This window comes from Ornithodoros turicata, chromosome 10, assembly GCF_037126465.1.
Source record: "Ornithodoros turicata isolate Travis chromosome 10, ASM3712646v1, whole genome shotgun sequence".
In the NCBI taxonomy this organism is placed as follows: Eukaryota; Metazoa; Arthropoda; class Arachnida; order Ixodida; family Argasidae; genus Ornithodoros; species Ornithodoros turicata.
Genome location: NC_088210.1, coordinates 16,002,521 through 16,026,426, shown reverse-complemented (window position 1 = coordinate 16,026,426; position 23,906 = coordinate 16,002,521). Strand labels below are relative to the sequence as shown.

General features: G+C 46.3%; 1 protein-coding gene across 1 annotated transcript in view; it reads right to left on the bottom strand.

Annotated features, from left to right (window-relative positions):
• Positions 1-21,688, bottom strand: part of LOC135370183 (uncharacterized) — a 31,635-nt gene extending 9,947 nt beyond the window's left edge. The window contains exons 1-14 of the mRNA XM_064603886.1: positions 21,581-21,688; positions 17,867-18,489; positions 16,672-17,122; positions 14,465-14,598; positions 14,099-14,182; positions 13,837-14,025; positions 12,106-12,189; positions 9,749-9,918; positions 7,665-7,829; positions 5,987-6,058; positions 5,294-5,412; positions 2,457-2,691; positions 1,556-1,648; positions 715-807 (exon numbers count right to left, since the gene is read on the bottom strand). Of these exons, the coding sequence (XP_064459956.1) occupies positions 715-807; positions 1,556-1,648; positions 2,457-2,691; positions 5,294-5,412; positions 5,987-6,058; positions 7,665-7,829; positions 9,749-9,918; positions 12,106-12,189; positions 13,837-14,025; positions 14,099-14,182; positions 14,465-14,598; positions 16,672-17,122; positions 17,867-18,230 (2,253 nt within the window). The 5' untranslated portion in view covers positions 18,231-18,489; positions 21,581-21,688. The remainder of the gene's footprint in view (positions 1-714; positions 808-1,555; positions 1,649-2,456; positions 2,692-5,293; positions 5,413-5,986; positions 6,059-7,664; positions 7,830-9,748; positions 9,919-12,105; positions 12,190-13,836; positions 14,026-14,098; positions 14,183-14,464; positions 14,599-16,671; positions 17,123-17,866; positions 18,490-21,580) is intronic.
• Between the last annotated feature and the right edge of the window lie 2,218 nt (positions 21,689-23,906).

The following is a 23,906-nucleotide window of genomic DNA, read 5'->3' as shown; positions in this document are numbered from 1 at the left end:
ATATTTCATACTCTCCCCCCTGCTGAAACTGATTTTCGAGAAACTTATAAGAGGATGTTCGTCTGCAGCGTAAAATCGGAGTAGTCCGTGACAAAAAAGAAAAAGAAGAAAGTCACGAAACTCCCCCTTCACCGTCCTTCATCGTGTTTTTTTTTTTTTTTGGTTTTTTTCGTCGCCATTTTGGGTTGGCAGTCAGGCATCATGACGACCCTCGTGGTAAAAAGCAAACCAACGAGGGGCGCGCAACTGTGATTTGCGCACTCTTTGCGCACAACTCTTTGCGCACGCATTGCATTCTGGGCGCTTGCTGAGCGAGGGAACGAAGGATAATCCTTCACATTTCGCTTTCGCTGACCTTGACACGTCGTGGACAATGGACCGGTAGGGGAGAAATCGGAACAGTTTGGAGGCCCACCCGTTTCTTTCGTATTAGTAATCTCCCACAGTTCAAAGCGACGCTAAGCACTCTGGGATTTTCTGAACTCGTCTATTGTCATCATGCGCGTGGCTCCGCCAAGCGCTCCAAGCTCGGTTGTAGATAACTCCCGGAGAACGCTTTTTTCTTACACTGAAAAGCGTACCACGTACACCCGCGCTAAGGGCGCGAAAATGTATCTGTTATCAAACAACGGCGTTGGCACACTTACCCCAGGGAACTGGAAAAGAAATACAGGGCAGACATAGGCACCAAGTGTTCTGAAGTGAAAGTCTTACGGCCATGTGTTCCGTCGAGAACGGGTATTCCACGGACTCTGTCCTTGACACGTTGACGTCAGGATAAAGGTAGAAGATTTTGAGATCGCCCACCTGCAGGTCGAAAAAAGCGGTGAAAATTCGAGGACGTGCTCATTTTTCACAAGCGATGCACTTCTTACGAATCACACGCGCACTATTTTGCAATTTTGTAATTTCCAGTGCCAATACGAACGAAATCTCGTGTCTTCACAATCCTACCAAAGTTATGTGACTGAAATCTTCTTGTCTCATTTTACATTCCCGCAAAATATTTTGGCTCTACGTACGTACCGCGAAAGCTAAAGAAAAACAATTTTTATTTTTGAGAACTGTGACGTCATGTTAAACTCCGACGGAGCGCCCGGCTCTCATATGGCAACGTTGTTGCCCTTCGCGTCTTCTGGGGGCTCACTTTTTGCACTCCATTAACGGAGCCCCACGTGACATATCATCAGACCGCTCCGACCTTCGATAAAACACAAAGGAGGGAGAAGACGTCTTTCCCATTTCCCCCTCTTTCGATCAGCGTCACGTGACATCTCCACCACGTGACCCTCCCCGGACGCCGGCGTCGTTGCTATGGGTGACGAGTACCCTCTCCAGAACATGACATCATTGCAATTTGTGGGCTTATGATTACGTCGTCCGCTCAACGCGTCATCTAAACTTGTGAAGGCTCCGCAAATCTTCAAAAATTGACAGAAATGCACAGAGTTCGTAAACAGAATTGAAATTTCGCGAATAGAATCCTTGGGAACCTTCTTTTCATGGATTAAATAAAATGAACGCTGTTTTCCGAGTGGCACTTTAATGTGTTTACCTTATTTTGAGCAGTGGCTCTTTCGTCGTCCGTAAATATGTTCAAGCTGTTGATCACCCTCAAGGCGATAGACTTGATCTGCTCTGTTACAGGCTGTAGTTAACGAAATTATGTTAGCATGGACGTAAAACGCAACAGCTGCGAGTACTTGGATAGCCTTTGCGGATTGCACAAGCGGTCCGTAACGACAACGGTTCCGCACCGTTACATCAGTTTGAAAGTACATGCACAAGTCGGCCCGATAGCCTTTATGCAATGACAGCAATGCGTTAAAGCAAACGAGAAATCCACCTCAAAGATTTTTTGATTATGAAAGGATGCTTCAAAATCTGCCACCGAAGCGGGTCATTTGTTGCAGTAATTAATTGGTTTCTGTTTACGTATTTTTGTCGCGGCTGGTCGCGGCGAAGCGCAAAAAGACGCTCTTTCACTCCCTTATCCATCAATGAATTACACCAATGAATTACGTCCTTTTGCGCTTCGCCGCGACCAGCCGCGACAAAAATACGTAAACCGAAACCAATTAATTACTGCAACAAATGACCCGCTTCGGTGGCAGATTTTTCTCTGAAAGGTGTCCACTGAAGGTCCCAAAAGGGGTAGTACCCATTTTAATACCGACAGCGCCCTGCTTTAGAAGTTACGCTTTTTTACGAAACTCATTTGCATTTTTATTTAAATAATGAGCGCCTCCCGCTCATTCACGCGGTGCGCATCTTGTGGACGGTATTGGACAGATACTTGTAAAAAAGAAAGTTATTCGATTGGTGCACCGGTTCGCGAATTATTTAGCCCGGGGATTTAACTGAAACACCCTGTATAATATAATACACCATGAAATGAGGTATGGGATTGTATGGTATGTTAGAAACACAAACTCAGGTGAAGCCACCTTCCCTACCTGAGTTCTCATGAGCTCAGCCAGCTCGTCCGTGTGCATGTATTCCCTGAGCAGGTCGAATTGGAAAGCTCTCTGGTACTCTCCCAAGCTCTCGATGCATAGCCTCTTATCGCTTACAGGGCCGTATATTCCTCGTTTCATCATCATATAAAGCTTGCTGCTCAGCGGTCTTTTGTCCATGACGCCTCTCAGCAGGGAGCCATGCAAAATGGACGCGCCACGGGTGCCAGAGTGACTGCAAGAGAGGCATCGAGCCACGCATTCTCACTTCACGGTCACTCACTGCATGCAACGCATCACATACACACAGCCCCCGTCACAACTTCCGGTGCCCTTTCGCGACTAAAAGGGACGCTCGGAACCAGCTGCCATACACTCTTAAAAATGAACTTCACCTCATAGCACGCTTCTAGCCAACCGCTATCTCGAATGATATCGTTATCTGCCCTGATTTGTTAAAAACGGGAGTCGTACGCCTTTTTTGTGACACTTATGCGGTTCATAATTGTCACAAAAAAGGCGTACGCCTCCCGGTATTTTTAACGAGCCAGGGCAGATAACGATATCATTTGCGATTATGGTTGGCTAGGAGCGTGCTATGCGGTGAAGTTCATTTTTAAGAGTGTACAGAATGATACCTTTCGCTTTCCTGATTCGTTGAACACGGGAGGTGTACGCCTTTTTTTTTTTTTGTGGCAACATGAATTGCCACGAAAAAGGCGTACACAACCCTCTCTCTCCTCAAATCGGAAGCGATAACTGCATCAATCGGCACAGTGCACTCTTAGAAATGAACTTCACCACATAGCACGCTCCTAGCCAACCATCATCCCGAATGACAACGTTCTCGCCCCTGATTTGCTGAAAACGGGAGGAGGAGCCTATTTTGTGCCCATTATGCACGGCACAAAATAGGCTCCTCTTCCCGTTTTCAACAAATCAGGGGCGAGAACGTTGTCATTCGGGATGATGGTTGGCTAGGAGCGTGCTATGCGGTGAAGTTCATTTTTAAGAGTGCAGTGGTTGACGGAGAGCGTGTTTCGCTGTGGAATCGGATGTCGTTCTTTGGCACCAAACCGGAAGCGGTGCAAGTGGAATGTATAAAGTTAAAAGTTCCCCCCAACCCCCGTCTCCACACCTTCCCGCTGCCCTCTCTCCACCTGTCCACATCTGCACGTCGCTCATAGCCACGGTTGGCTTCGCGGCGCTGACGCAGAATTTAAAGAACTCCAAGCGTTCCTCAACTGCCATCTTTCAGAGCATTGCTTTGGGCGTTGGTGAGGTTTAAATGGTGTGTTCCTTTTAAAGGGGCACTGAAGTTGCGAAAATTGCTTCTCGCCGATGAAAGGTGTTGTTACATTGACAGTCTAAAAGGAACGTATGGTGCGGGCATGCACCCTCACTCTCAGAAAAAAAAAGGGTGTGGAGCAGTTACATCTTTCAGGAGGTAAATGCTGTCGCATATGTTGTGCCTAAAAGGTTGCAAAGTTATATATACCTGCTACATAAGAATGATAGGGTTACCGCTTCTGATTCGGTGAGCGATGAGGGCGTACGCCTTTTCGTATAGCAATTTGGATATATGATAATTGTTTTTACCACTTTTTTACACCCTTTATCATACGCTACACTCTTAAAAATGAACTTCACCGCATAGCACGCTCCTAGCCAACCATCATCTCGAATGATGTCGTTATGTGCGTTGGTTTGTCGAAAACGGGAGGCGTACGCCTTTTTGTGACAATTATGAACAGCATAAGTGTCACAAAAAAGGCGTACGCCTCCCGTTTTCAACAAATCAGGGCAGATAACGATATCATTTGAGATGATGGTTGGCTAGGAGCGTGCTATGCGGTGAAGTTCATTTTTAAGAGTGTATGTTGACCTAGGTGGTAACTATATACAGAAGCTACCACCTTTTCACACCCTTTTTCTTAGAGTGCATTGGTCTCTTCGGACGATTTGTCCAATCATCGTTCGAGGCGACCAATCCGAGCTCACTCCGCATTGCCGCATTTCTTCAGAACGAGAGGGAGGGGGAAGGTGTAGAAATATTTGCAGTTTATGTCCCCTCCTTAAATGGCCTCATGCCTTGAGGATAGCAGTAAAATAGTAGTTATTTTCGCCGGGACGTAAGGGGTGGGAAACCTTCGAATCCGTCGCGATCTTTTCCGAAAATCCCGGGATATGCTGAACATTGATGACAGAAAGATGCAGGCGTCGTAATTTGCAACTTGCAACGCATAAGATTCGGATTAACCGCTGTCGAATCAATCCAGTGGGCGGGATTTATTGTAGCACTCTCCTTGGTAGCAGCTATACACTCTTAAAAATGAACTTCACCACATAGCACGCTCCTAGCCAACCACCATCCCGAATGACAACGTTCTCGCCCCTGATTTGTTGAAAACGGGAGGAGGAGCCTATTTTGTGTTCATTATGCACGGCACAAAATAGGCTCCTCCTCCCGTTTTCAACAAATCAGGGGCGAGAACGTTGTCATTCGGGATGGTGATTGGCTAGGAGCGTGCTATGTGGTGAAGTTCATTTTTAAGAGTGTAGGGGGGGGGGGGGCATGCGCTAATCCGTCGCGATCTTTCCTGTGGCATTAAAATCCCCACTATGTGCTGCATATTGATTACAGAAAGGTTCAGGCATCGGAATTTGCAACAAATGAGATTCGAAGTACCCGCCGCCGGATTAACCCAGTAGGCGGGATTGATTTTGACGCTCTCGCGCCTATTTCGCCGCACATGTATAGCAGTGTTTAACTTCCCCGAAACGCTACAACTTCAAGTTCAAAGGGCTCTTAGGTGTTTAAACAGGCTTATACGTACCCATATTTACCCATGAGGCGGCTGAATTTGTCGAAATACGAACTGTAGTGTATAACAACTTTCTGGTCGCGCTCTGATTGAATGTTATAATAGTCCATGATCTCTTTTGCAAGTGGCGCCTGGAAGAGGGACAAGGTATCGAGACCCACTTTTGTCAATTCTGGAGAGAGAAAAAAATTAGCACACGTAATGCGGTTTTGTGGCTACCTCCAGATTTTGTGGCTATAGTTCGTCCAGAACGGCCAGTTCGTGGAGGGGGGAGGTCGCAAAAAAAAAAAAAAAAAAAAAAAAAGAATAGATTGCAGCTACATAGTAACAGTGGTGCACAGGAAAAAAGATTTGAGGGGTGTTGGGGAGGGGGGGTCTGGACAAATCGCTGAGTGTGAACCAGACATAATGATTACAGTGAACCCTCGTTATTATGACCATGGTCGTTCCCGAAAATTTTGGTCATAATGCGGAATCGTCATATTAACGGAGGAGATTTGCAGAGGTTTCAGTGCATTGTTCCCCAGGAGTATGGTCGTAAAACGCGTATGTCAGATTATCGGGGGTCATATTAACGAGGGTTCACTGTATTTGCACGCTATCCGCAAGTATTCCTCCGATGCCCGCGGATATAGTGCAGAGATTTAGTACGTGCCGCTATCAGTGCCACTGTTGCGCTCTGAGGCGAGATAAAAACGCACTTACATTGCTGATCTTGAGCAGTTCCATTCTGATATACCCAGCGCTGAAGAGATCTACTTTGCGATCCGGTAGTATCTGGGAAATGGAAGTGAGAGAAACATTGAAGAAAGGGGGTTGTAGAAGGGAACCCATTATAAATTATGCCCCGCGATGAACCACAGAAATGTTTAAACATAGTCACGGAACTTTCTGTACATTCGGTAAAATGCAGGGAAGTGAAATCACCGGTGCCCGCGAAAGTTGGAGAACACTTTTCCGGTGCAGCCCTAGCGGAGTGTGCCCGCAGCACTTACGAGTCTATACCATATATGGACACCGTTGAGAAATGTCCTCAACGTTCATCGGGCGAGATGTTGGCGTGAGAGAGCCAGTTAGGAACGCACGCTCCAAAAAAGATATCGAGAAGCGCCGAGAGGGGCGATTTTGAAATAAATAAATAAATAAATAAATAAAGTAAAAGTAAAAGCACGGCAGCTAATTGGTTAGATTAACATCGGCAGCGCCTTAAAGCTATGCTGCTAGTACCTAAACGAATGGACCTCTCCCTGTTTGTAAACAAATGACGTCATAGTGCTCGACAGCGCCACCAATTTAGTAGAGTTGAACTACGCTTCCTGCAAGGTACACTCTTAAAAATGAACTTCACCGCATAGCACGCTCCTAACCAACCATCATCTCGAATGATATCGTTATCTGCCCTGATTTTTGTTGAAATCGAGAGGCGTATACGCCTTTTTGTGACACTTATGCTGTTCATATAATTGTCACAGAAATGGCGTACGCCTCCCGTTTTCAACAAATCAGGGGGCTTAATCGCTTCATCGTCGTTACGGTCGTTACCAGCTAACGAGTGGCGGGAAATTCAAAAAGGCGGGCGGGAAATTTAAAAAGGTCGGCACGTGATAAAACACGTGCACGGCGCTCTTCGCGCGATACACGTCACGCGCAATGTGTCACGTGCCCACCTTTTTGAATCTCCCGCCACTCGTTAGCTTGTAAAGACCGTAACGACGATGAAGCGATTAAGCCCCCAGGGCAGATAACGATATCATTCGAGATGATGGTTGGTTAGGAGCGTGCTATGCGGTGAAGTTCATTTTTAAGAGTGTAGGGGGCAAACAAGGTCGCGTCCGAAAGCCACAGTCTTGAGGGGATTACGATGGTCCCTGAAAGGCACGCAAACTTCGGTCCTACTTTTCCTTCGGTAGGAGGTAGCGAACAAGTGCCCATTCGTGGCACCCAACACTCCCCTTGCGATTTCTTTCAGTTTCAGTCTGTCTACCGACGTCATGACGACGTTTCTCGGACAGAGGTAGATGGAAGCCGCAGTTCCTTCCGGCTGGCAGGATATGCGACACGTCGCCCCCTGGGGAGTAGCGTGTCAACTGCTCTTCGTAACACCGCCACCTTGATTATTTTGACTACAGGAATTGCGCACCTTGCGTTATATAACTTAGCGCTGAGGTGCTCAATCGCTTGGAAATTTACCATGATTGAATGTCCTTATGAGCTTTATACGTATACCACACAATGTGCCTCCTGCATTGAGCCGAAATCGGCATGCCGACAAATTTTTGTTGCAATGCATTTAGTCGTCAAAAATTACTGAAAATTACTCCTTTACTGAAATTACTTGACGCCTCACATCATGCGAAGTGCCGCGACCCGTTTTGTATCTTACCTTCTGGAGGTCCCACAGCGCGTTGAATGAGAAGTTGAACGCGCGTCCGGTGACACTTATAGTGGACACTTCCTTTACTATGTCGGTTATGGCAGCCTTGAAGTGTTGCCTGAATGTCTCCGATTCGTACAGAACGCGAGGAGCGAGCGGCTCCAGTGGGTACACCTGAAAACGGAAACAGTCTGACGGAAGGGCACACTCTTAAAAATGAACTTCACCGCAAAGCACGCTCCTAGCCAACCATAACCTCTAATGATACCGTTATCTGCCGTGATTTGCTGAAAACGGGAGGCGTACGCCTTTTTTGTGACAATTATGAACAGCATAAGTGTCACAAAAAAGGCGTACGCCTCCCGTTCTCAACAAATCAGGGCAGATAACGATATCATTCGAGATTATGGTTGGCTAGGAGCGTGATATGCGGTGAAGTTCATTTTTAAGAGTGCAGGCAAAAAGAGCAACGAATGGAAACAATCCTCGAGGGAACACGATAGGACGACTTGTTTCTAAAGTGCCATTCCGGACTCGGGAAACGGCGTTTTTTTTTTTTATTTAATCCATGAAATGAAGGTGCCTCAAGTATTCCATACGCGAAATTTCAATCCTGTCTACGAACGCTGTGCATTTCTGTCAATTGTTGAAGATCTGCTGAGCCTACACAAGTTCCGATGACGCACCGAGCGAGTGACGTAATCATAAGCCCACAAATTGCAACGATGTCATGTTCTGGAGAGGGCGCTCGTCTCCTAGCAACGACGCCGGCGTCCAGGGAGGGTCACGTGGTGGAGAAGTCACGTGAGGCTGATCGAAATCAAGTAAATGTCACTTTTTTTTACGACACCAATATGAAGAGCGTGTCGAATTTACTCAAAGTCACGATAATTCACCGTGATATTCAGGAGCTACCCCATCGGGAAAAAAATAGCTGAACATGATCTTCGGTGAAAGATGAAAGTCACTGAAAAGGTTAGCCAGCTGTAGGAGTCGAACCCACAGGATGTCGTTCTCTGGGACATCCTGAATATGTGCCTGCTAACCACGATAGAAATTAGGTAATTGAGACACATGCGGTCAACGTTTTTTTTTTTTTTTTTTTTTTTTTCTGCCAGGAACATTGGTCACATATTGGTACCATTTTCATTTCATATCAGTTGATGTAAATTTAATTTCTTGAATTAAACTCCGAAATTTCCGAAGTCGTCCTCGCGTTTTCATTGTGGAAATGAGTTCGTACGTGGTCACTGTACTCAGCATAGCAAGTGTAGCACCCGTAACACAACGACAGCTTCTGAAACAAATTCGCCGAAGCCGCCCCCCTGTCCCCCACTCCTTACCGCTGTCCTCTCTCCATCTGTCCACGTCTGTACGCCGCTCATAGCCACAGTTGCGTCGCGGCGCAAACACAGAATTTAAAAAAGATAAAATAATCGCCAAAAATCCGCGGAAATGAGTCCTTGGCTCCGTCTCCTTTTCTTTTCATTTTTTGCCTCGCGTCTGTCTATCTCGATCTCCCCCACTATCTGCTTCGCTGTTTTGGAAGTAATAAAGCGTACACTCTTAAAAATGAGGGGGGGGGGGGGGGGGGGTGTCGAGGTAGCTTGCCGTTGTTGGCCGCACTCAAGTGGGCATCGTCACGACTATAGCCAAAAAAAAAAAAAGGAAAAGAAGGTGGGAGAAAGGGGAGTTGAGGACTTCAAAGTGATGTAGAAGCAGGATGACCGGTACTGATGGGACGGAAGCACACTGTAGGTGAGAGGTGCACTAGAGTGGTCTCTCCCTTAAAAATGAACTTCACCACATAGCACGCTCCTAGCCAACCATCATCCCGAATGACAACGTTCTCGCCCCTGACTTGCTGAAAACGGGAGGAGGAGCCTATTTTGTGCCATTATGCACGGCACAAAATAGGCTCCTCCTCTCGTTTTCAACAAATCTAAGGCGAGAACGTTGTCATTCGGGATGATGGTTGGCTAGGAGCGTGCTATGTGGTGAAGTTCATTTCTAAGAGTGTACTTTCCATAACATCCAAGGTTCGATGAAAGATGAAAGTCAAGTAATCGAGTAAAGATGAGAGGTTCGCTCACATGAGGTCCTCTGGGTACTCCTAGCTTTTTCGGGAACACGGAGTACATCAACTTGGCCGGTCCCATTATGGTAAAGAAGTTTGTGAAGAGGCCGCCTGCTGGACGGATGTGCCACGATGGTTTGTAAGGTAAAGCACTGACGTCCCCGTACTCCTTAATGTCAGCTGGAACTAAAAAAAGAAAAGAAAAAGCAAGACCAGTGTGCACAGAGAGTACCTGTACGTATATCTGAACTGTTCACTTATAGGTCTATATCAGCGGAACAGTCCGGAACCAACGAGTGATTGTGACATTTGAGTTGCTTCTACCGTAACAGTGTATCCACACAAGCGACATTCCATGACAGAATACGTACTCCAACGGAAGATGCGCAAAACGTTTATAGCTTTATACTTTTCTTTTCCTGCTCTTATTCTAACTACAAGGATAAACGTGCGACCCAGCCACGGGATGTATTCCGTGGCAGACGACATTCCGTGGCAGACGACATTCCGTGGCAGACGACATTCCGTAGCAGACGAAGCCGTAGCATACGATGTCGTCTGCTAGGTGTGCAGCGTGCTCCGCCCCGTGAGCAGCTTTTGGTTTTTATTCCACTAGAATATTCTGTGGGCATGACGGTCGTAAGAATCCACGATAAGAACAAACGGTGTGTCGAAATCCGTTCCAGTTTGACGATGACGTCATTATGAGCCACGGGGCCTTAGTGGACGTCACGAGCACGTGTCACGGCACAACAGAAACCGGGAGTTAACTAACCGTGACGTCAGTGCAGCTTTAGTTCTCAGTCCTTGTTGCGATGGTGCGAACCGCTGGATCACAAAGGTCGCAGTTATTAACCAAACTTAATACTCTTAACAAGAGCTACAGAGCTGCTTGAGATGGCTTTGGAGTGGGCGCCGCTGATATGCTACACAGGTAAAGAAGAGAAGAAAAAAACTTTGCGGCCCAGATAAGACGCCGAAGTTAAGCCCAGTAAGACGCCGAGCGAAGTTGGTGTCCTTTCCTTGCGCTCGTGATGCGCTTGGTTTCGGTTTCGGTCCATATATAGAGCAAAACTTGGCGTTCGATTTTATAAAGTGCCTTTTCCATCTGTTTTTTCGTTTCTTTTTCTGAGTAAAGATGCAATTTCAGGAAATTTATCTGTTCCATAACCTGAGCCCTTATGTACTCCCACGTCATAATTCTCGTCACAATTGCGCTCATAGTTTGTTAGAAAATTAAACTTGAAAATTACGGGCAACACTGTGTCGAACTCGCCACCAATTGCGCGTTGTTCACCAAGTACGGCGGCGAAACAGCATTGCATGCGCATAACACTGTGTCTAAAAAGCTTTAAAAAAGAAAACCCGTTACGTGTCGGCTACGTAGCCATCATGAGCATCAAGCCAGTCCGAGCGTGTATCACTGTTGCTTGAACGATTAGGGACTATTCCCCATTAGACGTTGCCCGGAGTCGTTTTACCGTATACCGCAATTTCACTAGCAAATTAAAAATATTTAGTGTTCCGTGCAACATGGGGGTTACAAGCAACAAGCTGTGAAACTACGCCGGTAATTTAATCCCTCCGTCTGCTGGTTTACGCCGTACCGTTAAAATAAGGGCTCCAACTCTCCTCTCGGACATTTCGCGGAAAACATCCAGTTAAAAGTTAATGAGAAGCTAATGTTAGTTATGTTAATATAATTAACGTAATTCATGTAAAGTTGTGTTAATGTATCGTAATTAATGTAATGTAATTAGCACAATTGTACGATTATGTTAATGTGACGTAATTAAAGTAATCCATGTAAAGTTATGTTAATACATAATGTAATTAACGTAATTCACGTAGAGTTAATGTAATGTGATTAACGTAATTCATATAAGGTTGTGTTAATGTAATGTAATTAACGTAGTTAATGAAAGTTATGTTAATGTAATGTTAAGTTTTTCTCATCTGATATTTACAGCAGTAGCCGTGTTTGCACCTAGCCGTATAATCAGCCTGGAAACGGTATCTCTGCCGCACGACTCATATATGCAGGCGTACCCAGAATTCCAAGCCGGAGATTGTGGCATACGTGCCAGGTCCGCGAAAGCGGCCATCTTAGGAGTCAACGCATCGGAACATATTGAGCACCAAGTGACGACTGATGCACGGGGAACCGATGCTTAGAGTAGTTAAAAATGTTGCCAGGTATATGTTAGAAAAAACTGTTTCCTTTCTGGCGCTTCGAATACGTGAATCTCATTTGTTGCTAAATTCCAACGCCGTTTTTGCTCTGCCATCGCGACAATATTTCGCGGGACTTCAGTTTCGCGAAAAATGTCTGCCCATTGTTAAATTCGCGAAAATCATACTTGTTTTACGTACCTGTGGCCATGTGTGTCCGTAAGCATACGCCCATGGTTGACTCCCCAAGTTCCGCCATGTTTATCACAGGTTCTCGATATATCTCTGCGCAGATATATCGTTTTTGCGCATGTTTAGAACCTTGGTACACACACGAAACACACGCGGGACTGCTACGTTACAGCACGAGACGAACACGCTGCATATTCACGGGATGCAGAAAGCTGTGCAGTAAACAGCAATATAATGGGGAGGAAATATACAGTAAATACTCCCTATAGCAACAACAAACAACTTTATTTTCAGAACAGGGCTCATCTCTCAGGCTCTCAGGGCTTATCTCAGAACAACAGGGCTATAGGGATTTCCCTATAGCGAAGTCAACGGGACTGGGAAAACTTCGATATACAAGACTATTCGATAAAAGTGAAAGTGTCACATCAAGAGTGACGGTAGCCTATAAGAAGAGTAGGGAAACTAAAAAAGAAAAAGATAGCCATACAAGCAGGCAAAAAATTTTGGTGTTGAGTACTCTTGTAGCCTTTAATCTATATTAAGAAAAGGGAGAGAGAGAGAGAGAATGGAAGTCATAAGGTGAGTTTGCCGAGCGCGTTTCCGTCGACTCTCCCTTCCCACTAACCGATGGTAGGGCACTTCGGATTATCTATCGGATTCGAACCACCGAGTATGAGAGCGATACATTTCAATAAACACTAATGCAAGTTCCTCTGTAAGGATCATGCAATCGTGACTTTTTCGCTTCTTTCCCTTTTGTAAAAGCGGCATTTTCTGGTCCGTATAGTTTTGCGCTGAGCAGTGTGTAATCGAAGGAAAAAGCACTCGGCTTCCGACGTTCGATCTTTACACTTTCCTTTTTGAACGTTTTGTTTGTGATTTTTGGGCTCGAGAAGTGGCTTCCAGCATTCGTAGGAGCAAACCCGTATACGACAAGCTGAAGGACTGAATTATCAAGCGGCAGCCAGCAGCTTCCTATATACCGCGTCAGGTTACGGAAACGCGTACCACCACACAAAGCATTTCCTCGCACAATTAGCGCAGTCTCAATTTGGGCCTCCAAATGTTGTTTCCGCTGTTCCTCGTCCCATCTGCGCGTACCACAATGCACAGCGAGCGACGGTATGATACCGTGCTTTTTATCCCTTCTTCTTTTCTTCTTCTTTTTTTTTTTTTTTTTTTTTTTTTTTTGCGGGCGTAAAGAGTAAAGGGTGAACCGCATGGCACGAAAAACTGGCCGAAAACTGGCCGAACCGAAATCGGGACCGAACTTTTTTCTCTGCTACCGAAATGCACCCCGAATTTCGGCCGAAGACTTCTGACCTTGGGGAACATCGCCTTTCAACCATCCAGGTCAATGAGATAATCCCTGTATTCATAGGGGTAGAAGTCGCACACACGGCAACAGTCAACCCCATTGCTACGTCATCGTTGCTATGGTTCTCCTTCCGGCTGGATAGCCATTGGATGCTTCTACTTTTTCGGTTGACGTCACTTCCCATTTCGGAGGAGAAATCTGGCTTGGCCAGATCGGGAATTCTGTTCTCCGAAAAAAGTTCGGTCCCGAATTCGGTTCGGAAAGAATTCGGACGCTTTTCGGGCCATGCGGTTCACGCTTTACGTTTATTGTGCGAGTAAACAAGGCATTCCCTCCAAATATGCGGTTTTCCCGGGATGCACAGTTCTCAATCAGCGTCTCATAATCCTCTTGCAGTCCCTTTGCGAAGGCCGACTTACCGAACTCGTTGAATCGATCCTCGATGTATTTATCCTCAATATGATTGTCGATTCGGCTGTACATGTCGTTGGGCGTCGCCGCCCCGTACAGTTCGTTGGTGGCCTCTTTCCGGAATCCACCGCAGACGAAGCTGAACAGGTCCAAGCAAGGGGCACTCGACCACTTTAGGTACCCGACGACGTCACGACCTGTCGATCGAAAATGGGGATACGCCAACCATGTCGTCTGTCCTCTGGGTTGCCTTATTTAGTGCGCACTTACTGAAGCGCTTGCAGAGGGGCGTATCGCAGTAGAACTGCTTGAGCTGCGGCCTGCGCCTTTCCTCCTCCGCTGTGTTTTCTTCAACTGGAAATATATTTTGAGAGAGAGATAGAGAGAGAAGAAATAAAAAGCTCATTTAATCATGCATGGTCTCAAGTATACATAATGACAGAAAATAAGTAGCCTTCATAAAATCAGGCTCTCGGCGGACACCGAAGACGCCAATTTAAAAAAAAAACAAAAAAACGGATACGAAATATTCGATTCACCGTTTTGGGCACAGAAAACACGGTATCGCTCCCTGCTACATCATTGTGCCACTCCAAAAGACGACTTGCGGGTCCAGGTCACACAGGCCGGACTCACCGACTTTGTTATTCAGCATATACCAAAGGATAACCAGCAGGACTACAAGAAAGATGATGAGAGCTAGCGATGCAATGAAGCAGCACTCCCTACGGTTTTGAGATGTTTGATCCTCGTCACTCAGGTCTGAAAACCTGAAGAAGAAGAAAAATAAAAGGTAAAAAATAGTTCATAGGGCACATGATGTCAACTACCGCATCGCAGGGCATATAGGTTAAACACTTTGCTTCCTTTCTGAATTACGGGTCATATGGGATATAAGGACAATAAGTAACATTTCGCCTGCAAATCTGCCGCGGAACTATAATGCCTGTAGCCATACAGAGCGTGTTTTTATCCCTTGCAATTCTTTTGATAAAAATGCGGGCAGCATAGACGTCGTTTCTACGGTAATTTCTAAAAGAAGCGTATACGAAGAGGGGAGTACCTGAGGAAGCGTGGACCTCCACGCGAAAGCTTGTACAAATTAAACGTAAACAAAAATCTTCAGTGTCGGCTTCTGTATTTTGTTTATGTAATTTCTATAAAAAAAAATTCAAAGAAATGGCTTTCAGCAAGGACTTTCTCCCATTCATCTATCTCGCTTTTACCCGGAATTTCCTAATTAGAGAGTTAATTAATGCATTTTAGTTAATTAGTCATGTAGTCGTTACATGCTGTACTTCGAGAGGATGTCCGCCGAGCAGTCACTAACTAAATTAAACCAACTAAAATATAATATCTATAAGGGAAACGTCAAACCAGAGAGCGTCAAGTGAGCGTTTTGATAAGGCGATTGGCAGCTGACATTCCCAAAACAACGCCAACGAAAAATCTGTAGCAAAAGGTATACGTATGGGTTACACCTCATGCGTGTGCTGTTATTCATCGTTCAGTGTGCGTGTACTTAGCAGAAAAATCTAGGATCAATATAGCACCGCGTGTCAAGCGTTTCAAGGCTTATACTATATAGAAGAAACAATTTTCTCGAGAATGCTGCTGCCACGGACGAGCTTATTGCGATGCCAAATGAACAAACGCTACACAATGACGTCATAGATTACCATCATAATCCAACATTATTAGCATCAGTGCGCAGGTCTTTTTTTTTTTTTTTTCCTTCGTTCATGAAGCTCCAATAGCCTTGCTGACACGATCACGTGCGATAGGAATAAAATATATGTGCTGAACAAATTAGAATGACGCATGCGCGCTGGTGTAGTGTGCCTGTTCGCGTGAACAGTCCTTAATGAAGAACTAAACACAACCGTTCTTTGAAGAACCTTTTAAAGGTGAACAGGCTGAAGAACTGAAAAACGTTCTTTTGTGAACAGTTATTTTTCTGTGTGGCACGAAATGTCAAGGAAATGCAACCTCGATGGTTCATAGCCGCATTGTACAAATGAGTGCGTATAGAAAGGAGGCCTTATATTACTGTCCGCTCCATTGACGCGCGTGCATTTATACCCTCCTGAGGTTTGCACAATAAATTGTGATACGGTCCTGAATTTTCTTTGTCAAAGTACGTACAGGTATTTAGATGTCATTGCAGCGAAAGAATATTGAAAAGGAGACAAAGTGGGAAGTTCAACTCAACCGAGCGTACATTGCTCGCTGCGGACAGCCAAGAGTTCGGCTTTCGGTCGTCGATCCGCAGGCTATAAGGCCGCGACATGGTGACGCGTGTGGAAATGATGTTTCGTTGCATGTGTGCACCGAAAACGGTATCCGTGTATGCACACGAGCGACACCCTTCACGGAATATTCTAGTGGAAGAAAAAGCGAAAACGCTGCTCTCAGAGCCGAAGTTCTATCCCGTGTTATGTTGAGTATTCACACGGCGCCGAATATTGGGAGTGGCGTACTGCGCATTTAGCAGACGACACCGTCAGCGCGCTTTCCTGTCGTCTGCAACGAAATATCTTCTGGCTGTGTGGCAAGCAGGATATTCCCCACAGTTAGCAGACGACACCGTCAGCGCGCTTTCCTGCCGTCTGCTACGAAATATCTTCTGGCTGTGTGGCAAGCAGGATATTCCCCACAGTTAGCAGACGACACCGTCAGCGCGCTTTCCTGTCGTCTGCTACGAAATATCTTCTGTCTGTGTGGCAAGCAGGATATCCCCCACAGTTAGCAGTGTACGTGACGTGACAGCAGAAAGCCATGACGCTTTTCGCATCTTCCGCTTCTGGGGGAATGTCGCTCGTGTGAATACACGGTATGCTTACGTTTCACTTAGTCCGGACGTTGACAAGCCTGGAGAGCGTGAACCCCATCGTCTGCCTGGTGATGAACTGGAAGGCGACCTGGAAGGCGAACTGCTGAGAGGAGGCACCGTCGACTCTCCCGTTGTTGTAGCGGGCGACGTTATTCCCGATGGGCCCGATGGCGACAGGACGTCGTGTATGTCCGATGATACTGTTTCAGCCGGCGAGAGGGCGCCAGAAAGCGGTGCATCTTCCACCGCTTCAGGCCAAGGAGGTAATATGGTTAGGATGGGACCGTCCGGGCCGACGGCTATTTCCGCAGGTTGACCCTCAATGCAAACTGAGGGCCAGGTGGCCGCCTGCAGAATTTCTTGTGCGATGCTTTTGCGTCTCTCGTGCGATGGTGGTTGAGACACACCTACCAGGTCACGTCCCCCTTTACGAGGAGCAACTTCCACTGCTTTGGATGGTTCTGGAAATTTTACTCTCGGTTTAGCATACGTATATAGACTCTATAACGGCCAACTGCTACATCACAATGAGATCTTTCTTCAAACGGCGAGTCTGTATAGCCTTAAATGCTGTAGACGAGTTGTATCGAGTGCGCGGCGTAGGAAGTCGATTTTACCCCACAATTATAAAAAAAAAGAAAAAAAAACGTGAATGATATAGAGCTTGGATTTAGTTCCACAGTCCTTTACGCGCCAATAATGATATGTCCAACACGTTCTAACTCTCGTTATAGAGATCTATCGCACGTGGTCCTTGCAGCTCAGTGGCGTTACCACTTGAGACATGTTGATTCTCCCAGATGCTGCCACTGCTGGCACAAGTCTGCTCACATCTAGCCTCGTTTCTTTCTCTCTCTCTCTCTCTTTTTTTTTCTTAATGACTACAGATGCCCTTGCTCTGCTACTCCCCTCTTTCGCTGTTATACATATCGATCACCTGCATTTTTCACTAAGGTACATCTCGCGTCAAAGTTAAGTTGAACACCGCTCCAGCCTGAGAAGTGGGAAGAGGGCCACCCTGGCAGAGCCTAGCAGAGAACAATGCCTTCGTAACGAGGGTCACCCCCCACTAACTAGAAATACACGACCAAAAATACCCTCTGCGCCGTTATTTCTACTAAGCACCGCCAGGGCACGCATGCCGGAATAGCGTTCACGTTAACTTTTATCCGAACTGTACGTCCGCTGTGGCCAGGGAACCTCACCAGGTGGTGTTCCGGGTTCGATGCCATCGTCGGGGTGTCTGCCGCTATCGGTTGCGGTAGGCCCCTTTGGTTTCTGATCTTTCACGGCCTGTGGCGCTCCGACGTCCCGAACTGCGCTCAGCTCGTGTCTGCTGTCCTTCGAGTCCTTTGATGCACTGGGCTGCTTTGCATTACTGGCGTCTTGCGTGCTTGTGGGCTCATTGGGATGGTTATCGGTAGGCCCAATTTTGGCTTCTAATGTTCCTTTGTCCGTAGGCTGCTGACCTCCGTCTGGCGTTCTTGTACTCTTGGAGGTATTCACCTTCCGACCTCCACTGTTGCCCGCACTTGGCACAGTAGGCTTTTTTACGTCAGGGCTTTCCATTTCAGCGTGCGGAGGTGTATAGAGAAGATTTAGGCTCTCCGCATATAAACCGGATCTGGTATGGCAATGTACACCTAAGTGATGGGCGCCTATGTACACTTATGAGATCACAGTTGGGCACAGATGGACTTCTGACGCTGGAAGCGCCTCCAGGCCGACTGAAACGGCTTTCCGTCCAAGTGAGTGTCTTTGTCGCTTTTTTGATGGTTTTGATGGTCGTATTTCTTTTCTTTTTTTTTTGTTACCAGAGAGGCGCTTTCTGAAAAACGACAAGAGAAAAATCTAGACGTCAGGGCACAGCAAAGCAAAGTATACTATGCTATATCGTTGCAATATTGATAATACTATATACTCTTTATGCATACTGTCGCAATACTATATGCGTAAAGCACATTGTTCCTTCACACGAGCCGTTCCGGCTGCAGCAGCTGAAGGAGCACTTATCTTCTTGTGGAGGAAGATAGTGTTGTTCTAAGGACATTTAGCTGGGTTGTACGATTATTCTTTTTTTTTTTTTTCAAACTGCATATCTAATTTCGAGTTCTGATTCCAATATGCCATCATGTATATACGGCTGAAATATGGCAGTCGTCGTGAAAGTCAGACAGCGGCAGGGTTCGAACCACGCATCTCTCGTGTACCGGTCGAGCGCCTTGACCAATTCGACCACGCTGGCAGTCGCTTTTCGACGACCTGCCTTTTGACTGACGAGACACGCGTTCACTCTCTCCTACAGTTCTCCTCTCATACACGCGTACATACGGCACACGTATATACGAGGCCCTTGATGACATGATGTACGTTCCTGCCTCGGAACAATTACTTTCCATCGTGTCACCATGTATTTCAATTTCGAGTCGAAACGGTGTTTCTTCCAAACGGAATACCGGGCGTCTTCAGTTAAATCCCCGGGCTATCACTCTAAATGTTTTCACACCTTTAAAGGTGCAATGCATGGCACACTCCTTTTTAGGTGTCATTTTGGTAACATAATGGAGCACGGTTTCGTACAAATTTTCTTTACTCCAGTGTTGTCCGTCCTCCAAAAATTCAGTCTTGCAACATCTCAACATTGTTCAACAGTATTGTAGACACTTGCGCGTGCTCGATTATCGATAGCGATGCATATATGCATTAGCTCGTACCTACGATATCCAAGACATAATGAAAGCAAGATTTGCACTGACACTTGATCTTTAGTAATGCTTTCCGAATTTTGTAAAATATCATCCTGGAGATGCAATGTTACGCAACCAGGTTCAATGTGCATAGCGCACACCTTTAAAGGTGTGAAAAAGTTTACAGTGTACGTAAAAGGACGTAATTCATTTGTGTAATTAATTGGCGTAAGGACGTAACTCATTGGTGGACATGGGAGTGCATGGAAGAGCGTCCTTTTGCGCTCGTTTGTTTCATTTGTTTTTATAACTCATTTATTTTTATTTAAATAATAAGCGCCCCCCACTCATTCACACGGTGCGCAAGTTATATAGGTGGCATCGGACGGATACTTGGAAAAAGAAAGTTCTTCGAATTCGCGAATTATTTAGCCCGGGGATGAGACACCCTGTATATTCCGAGTAGGTACGAAGCTGCCCTCGTAAACCTAAAAACACTAGGAGAAGGGGCGTAAAATAGAGTGGGTCACTGCTTTACGCATAGATCACTATGCAGACACCACGTCGATACACTCTTAAAAAAAGTGTGTTCTAATTTTTCGGGAGGACACCCTTGGCACATAGATCACTCCCTTTCGAGTGTACAATTACTCTCCATTACCGTCGTTAAGGAGTCTTCTCACTCCCTTCATAGATATATGAAGGAGTGAGATGGAACAATCCAGAGGGAATGATATATGCGGCAAGGGTGTACGGTACTCTTAAAAGGGAGTGTATGCTGCATACACTCGTGTATATGCGTATAATGTGTTCGTTCGAGCTGCGTAACTACTAACTTCGTATTCTGTTTTGGCATAAAACTTGATTGATTGATTTGGGTTTTTTTGGGCGCAAGAGCAGCTCTGTGGCCATACTGCGCAAAGACAATGGTTAAATATATAGCAAGCTTCTATATAGCTAAACAATTAAAAGCTGTGACTATATGGCAATTTGATAATGAAGTGAACGATGAAAGTCACCCATGTGGGGCATAAAACTATTCGGTTTTAAAGTGACTACACATTCTCACAGCCCTAGTCATAGGCGCCGACTGCGGGGGGGGGGGGGGGGGGGGGGGCGCGGGGGCCCTTGCCCCCCCGGAACATGAACTAGGGGGGGGCGCCGCCTCCCCCGGGAAGTCCCGCTAAGAGGCTGACACCAACCTTTGGGGCTCGGCGCGCCCGGGTCAAAAGAGCGAAGAGGCACAAACCAAAAATGAATCTTGCAATTTGTAAAATATGTATCCGCCCACCATACTCATTATCACAGTATAAGGTGAGGCGAAGAAACACAGAGGATGACACAACACATAGCCTGAATTTCGCCCAAAGCAATCAGATCAGCAGTCGAAAATGTACCAGCAGCTGCCAGTGAGGTGTAACGGTAGGATCTTCGGAATCTTCATATTCGTTGGGAGCGGGTTCAACTCCCGCTGCTCCATTTCATTGACCATATTCATTATATTGCGAGCATTTCGGGTCAAACACCGAGGATTTAATACATTTTGTTCTTTTTGCACTCAGTTTTCAAAGGCGTAATTCCTTCAGTTGTGCACATGTTCACTGTTTACGTTCTCTCTGTTTTTTCTTTTGTTTTGTTTTTTCCGTTCTTCCTTCCTCTTATTTCTATACCAGTTCTGCATAGTACATCATAGGATCCCGCCAGAGTGTGTGATTCTTCAGCTTTAGTTTTGTGTTCTTCATTTTTCTTTTCCTTTACATTCCTTCTTTCTGTTTTTTTTTAATTTTCTTTGCCTCTTTTGACTTCCCCTTTCACTTTTTTTTTTGGAATAACAAGCCGACATCCATCTGGCTTACCTTTCCTTTCTTTCTTTTTTTTTTCTTAATAAACATATCCCCCCCGCCAGAGTACTTACTTCGCGGTGCGCCCTTGCCCCCTCCGGGAAAATGAAAACTCTCCGCCTCTGGCCCCAGTATTCAGGGTCCGTGTACCGCTCTCTCATGAAGGTCGCACAACGAGGACGATCGAAGAACGTGGTAACAGCATGCGAGTGGTGTAATTGCGACTCCTTGAGATTGAGAAGTTCAGGACAAAAACAGTTTGGGAGAACAGGAACAAGCATCGTCGCGACCCTGTCCAGTTGGGACAACAGCTCACATCGCTGACTCGGAATAGATGAGATAAATCCTATTTCGCAGGTTCGGGTATCTAAATTCCTGCTGTACAAAATACCTGCGGTAAGTAGTGGACGTTCATTGACGATGTCTCTAGTCCATCGAGTTCTACTACTTCTTCTTCTTCCCACAGAGAATGGCCATTAGCCACAAGGGTGATCGGCCAGGGCTATATGAGGTTCTTCTTCTTCTTCTACCTCAGGGCAATGGCCGTTAGCCACTGAGGGCGATTGGCCAGGGCTAGTCATGATGTAACGCGTGAAGCGACCTTAGATATCAGGTACGATCAGATAGGATGACAAAGGATGATAGGATGATATGAGGTTGTCTACCTTCTTCTTCTTCTTCTTCATCCTCGGGGAAATGGCCGTTATCCACTAAGGGCGATTGGCCAGTACCGGATGAGGATCATAGGCGTGGATTTTCCTGAACGCTAGCTATATATGTGAGGAGGAGGAGGAGGAGGAGGTTGAGGCTTGTCGGACTAACGATAGGTATCCATCTTCCTGGGGAGATGAAGAAGAAGAAGATAGGTATGAGGTAGGTTGTCTACCTATACGACGACCTATACTATGACATGACGATGACAATCTGCATGGGCGGAGAATGTGATGGTTGAAATGATGGAGGTGGTGAGGGACTATGAAAGGATATTTGACAAGCCCACGATTATTTTTAATTTGTTCTCCTGTACTAAAGCGTCATGCATTCAGTCCGTGAAATATGAAGTTGAAAGTGGTTCAAATAGCGAAAATATTCTATATTAAGCACGGGCGTGAACGGCAGCTGCTATACGGTCCGCCTACGAGGCGAACTGGCCGCATCATATACACGGAACATGTTGCCGATTCGTGGACGGGCTTTTGCGAGCCAGCTGCAAAGTTTGTAAACAGGCTCGCATACATCGCCGTGATATATGTTTTAATTTGACCTGGAGACAAGATTTATCTAACCGTTGACACAGAATCCTACTAGAAACGTAATATAGCCGTTGACTGTCAGCATGGCTACCGGGGCACGTTTTCTTCTTTGAACTTCTTCTTCGTCAGAACATACCTCCGTCGGAGACATTTTACGAGCTGCTGAGTACCGAACGATCCACAGATGCTCGGTGTGTCGCATAATATCTTCTTCCTCCATTGATCCTCCTCTGCCAGAGAGCTATGAGCCACTTTTGACGAACAAGACAACTCGCACGACGATTGGCCTTCCTATGTCACCATTCGTCGTCGCCTTCTCGTTCCCCCTCTTCTCTCTATCGGTGCTCCGCTCTCCTTGACATCTCTGCTATCCCTTGGAGCCTCCCATAACGGCGCTAGGGACCGCGCCATTCTCCGTAGTATCGCCACTCATCCCCAGCGTGTGCACACTGCGCACTGGACTAAACCGTAGAGCACTTAACTTGCTCCAGCCATAGCCTCCTATGTATACAGTGTATACTATCCTATGTATACTATGATCAGTATATAGGAGGCTATGCTCCAGCACTCCCTTTATGACCGCCTCCGCCAGTCCTGTATATGCACACCGTTTATACGGGTGGGAGTAGCTTGTCCTTACCGTCTCTGTTATCATTTGTGGCGACCCATAACGGGACGTGGTGTAAGTCCGTAGCCACTGGTATTTTTATATATATATATATTTTTATATCACTCTCACAGCGTTTAGCTTCTTCACAGGCATCCACATTTCACTTACACGCACCATTTTATTTTGCTATTTCCCTTTGTGAATCACGGCGTATTTGTGACTGTAAGGAAGAAGAAGAAGAAGATGACTAGTGGCTGGCCGAAGGCTCACGGCCATTATCTCATTGGTAGAAGAAGAAGAAGAAGAAGGCTGCCTAACCTCTGGCTAGGCTAGTGGCTAACCTCTGCAGCTCCAGGCAGACAGAAGCCTTGGTGACGAGAGCTCGATGCCTGGCGCTGCCGCTAAATTTTTACCTCCACCGTGCTGGTCGGTCTTTGTCCCCTGCTTGTTCCCACTGTGGCCAGGATGAAACAACTGAACACTTTTTGCTAACCTGCTCTCCGTTCGGCCAATTACGCCGCAGGTATATCTGGACACCCTTACGCTTGTTAGGAGCCCCACTCTCATTGGCGTCGTCAGTGCTGTCTCTCGGAGCATCACACACTGCGCTCTGTCATAGGCCTGTGCTAGCGGGCCTTGTATCCTACATCGTGCTCTCCAATCGCCTCTAGGCACTTCCTTCCTACTCTCATACACTCTCACGCACACACACACTCATACAGTCATCCTTTTGGCCGTGTATAGCCGCCATACGCATATTCCTACATACGTGCATATACCCAGTTGTTCATGTATTAGTCATCACACGTCATATATGTCATAAGTTACGTGGATCTGACCTGGCCTTAGTCCCT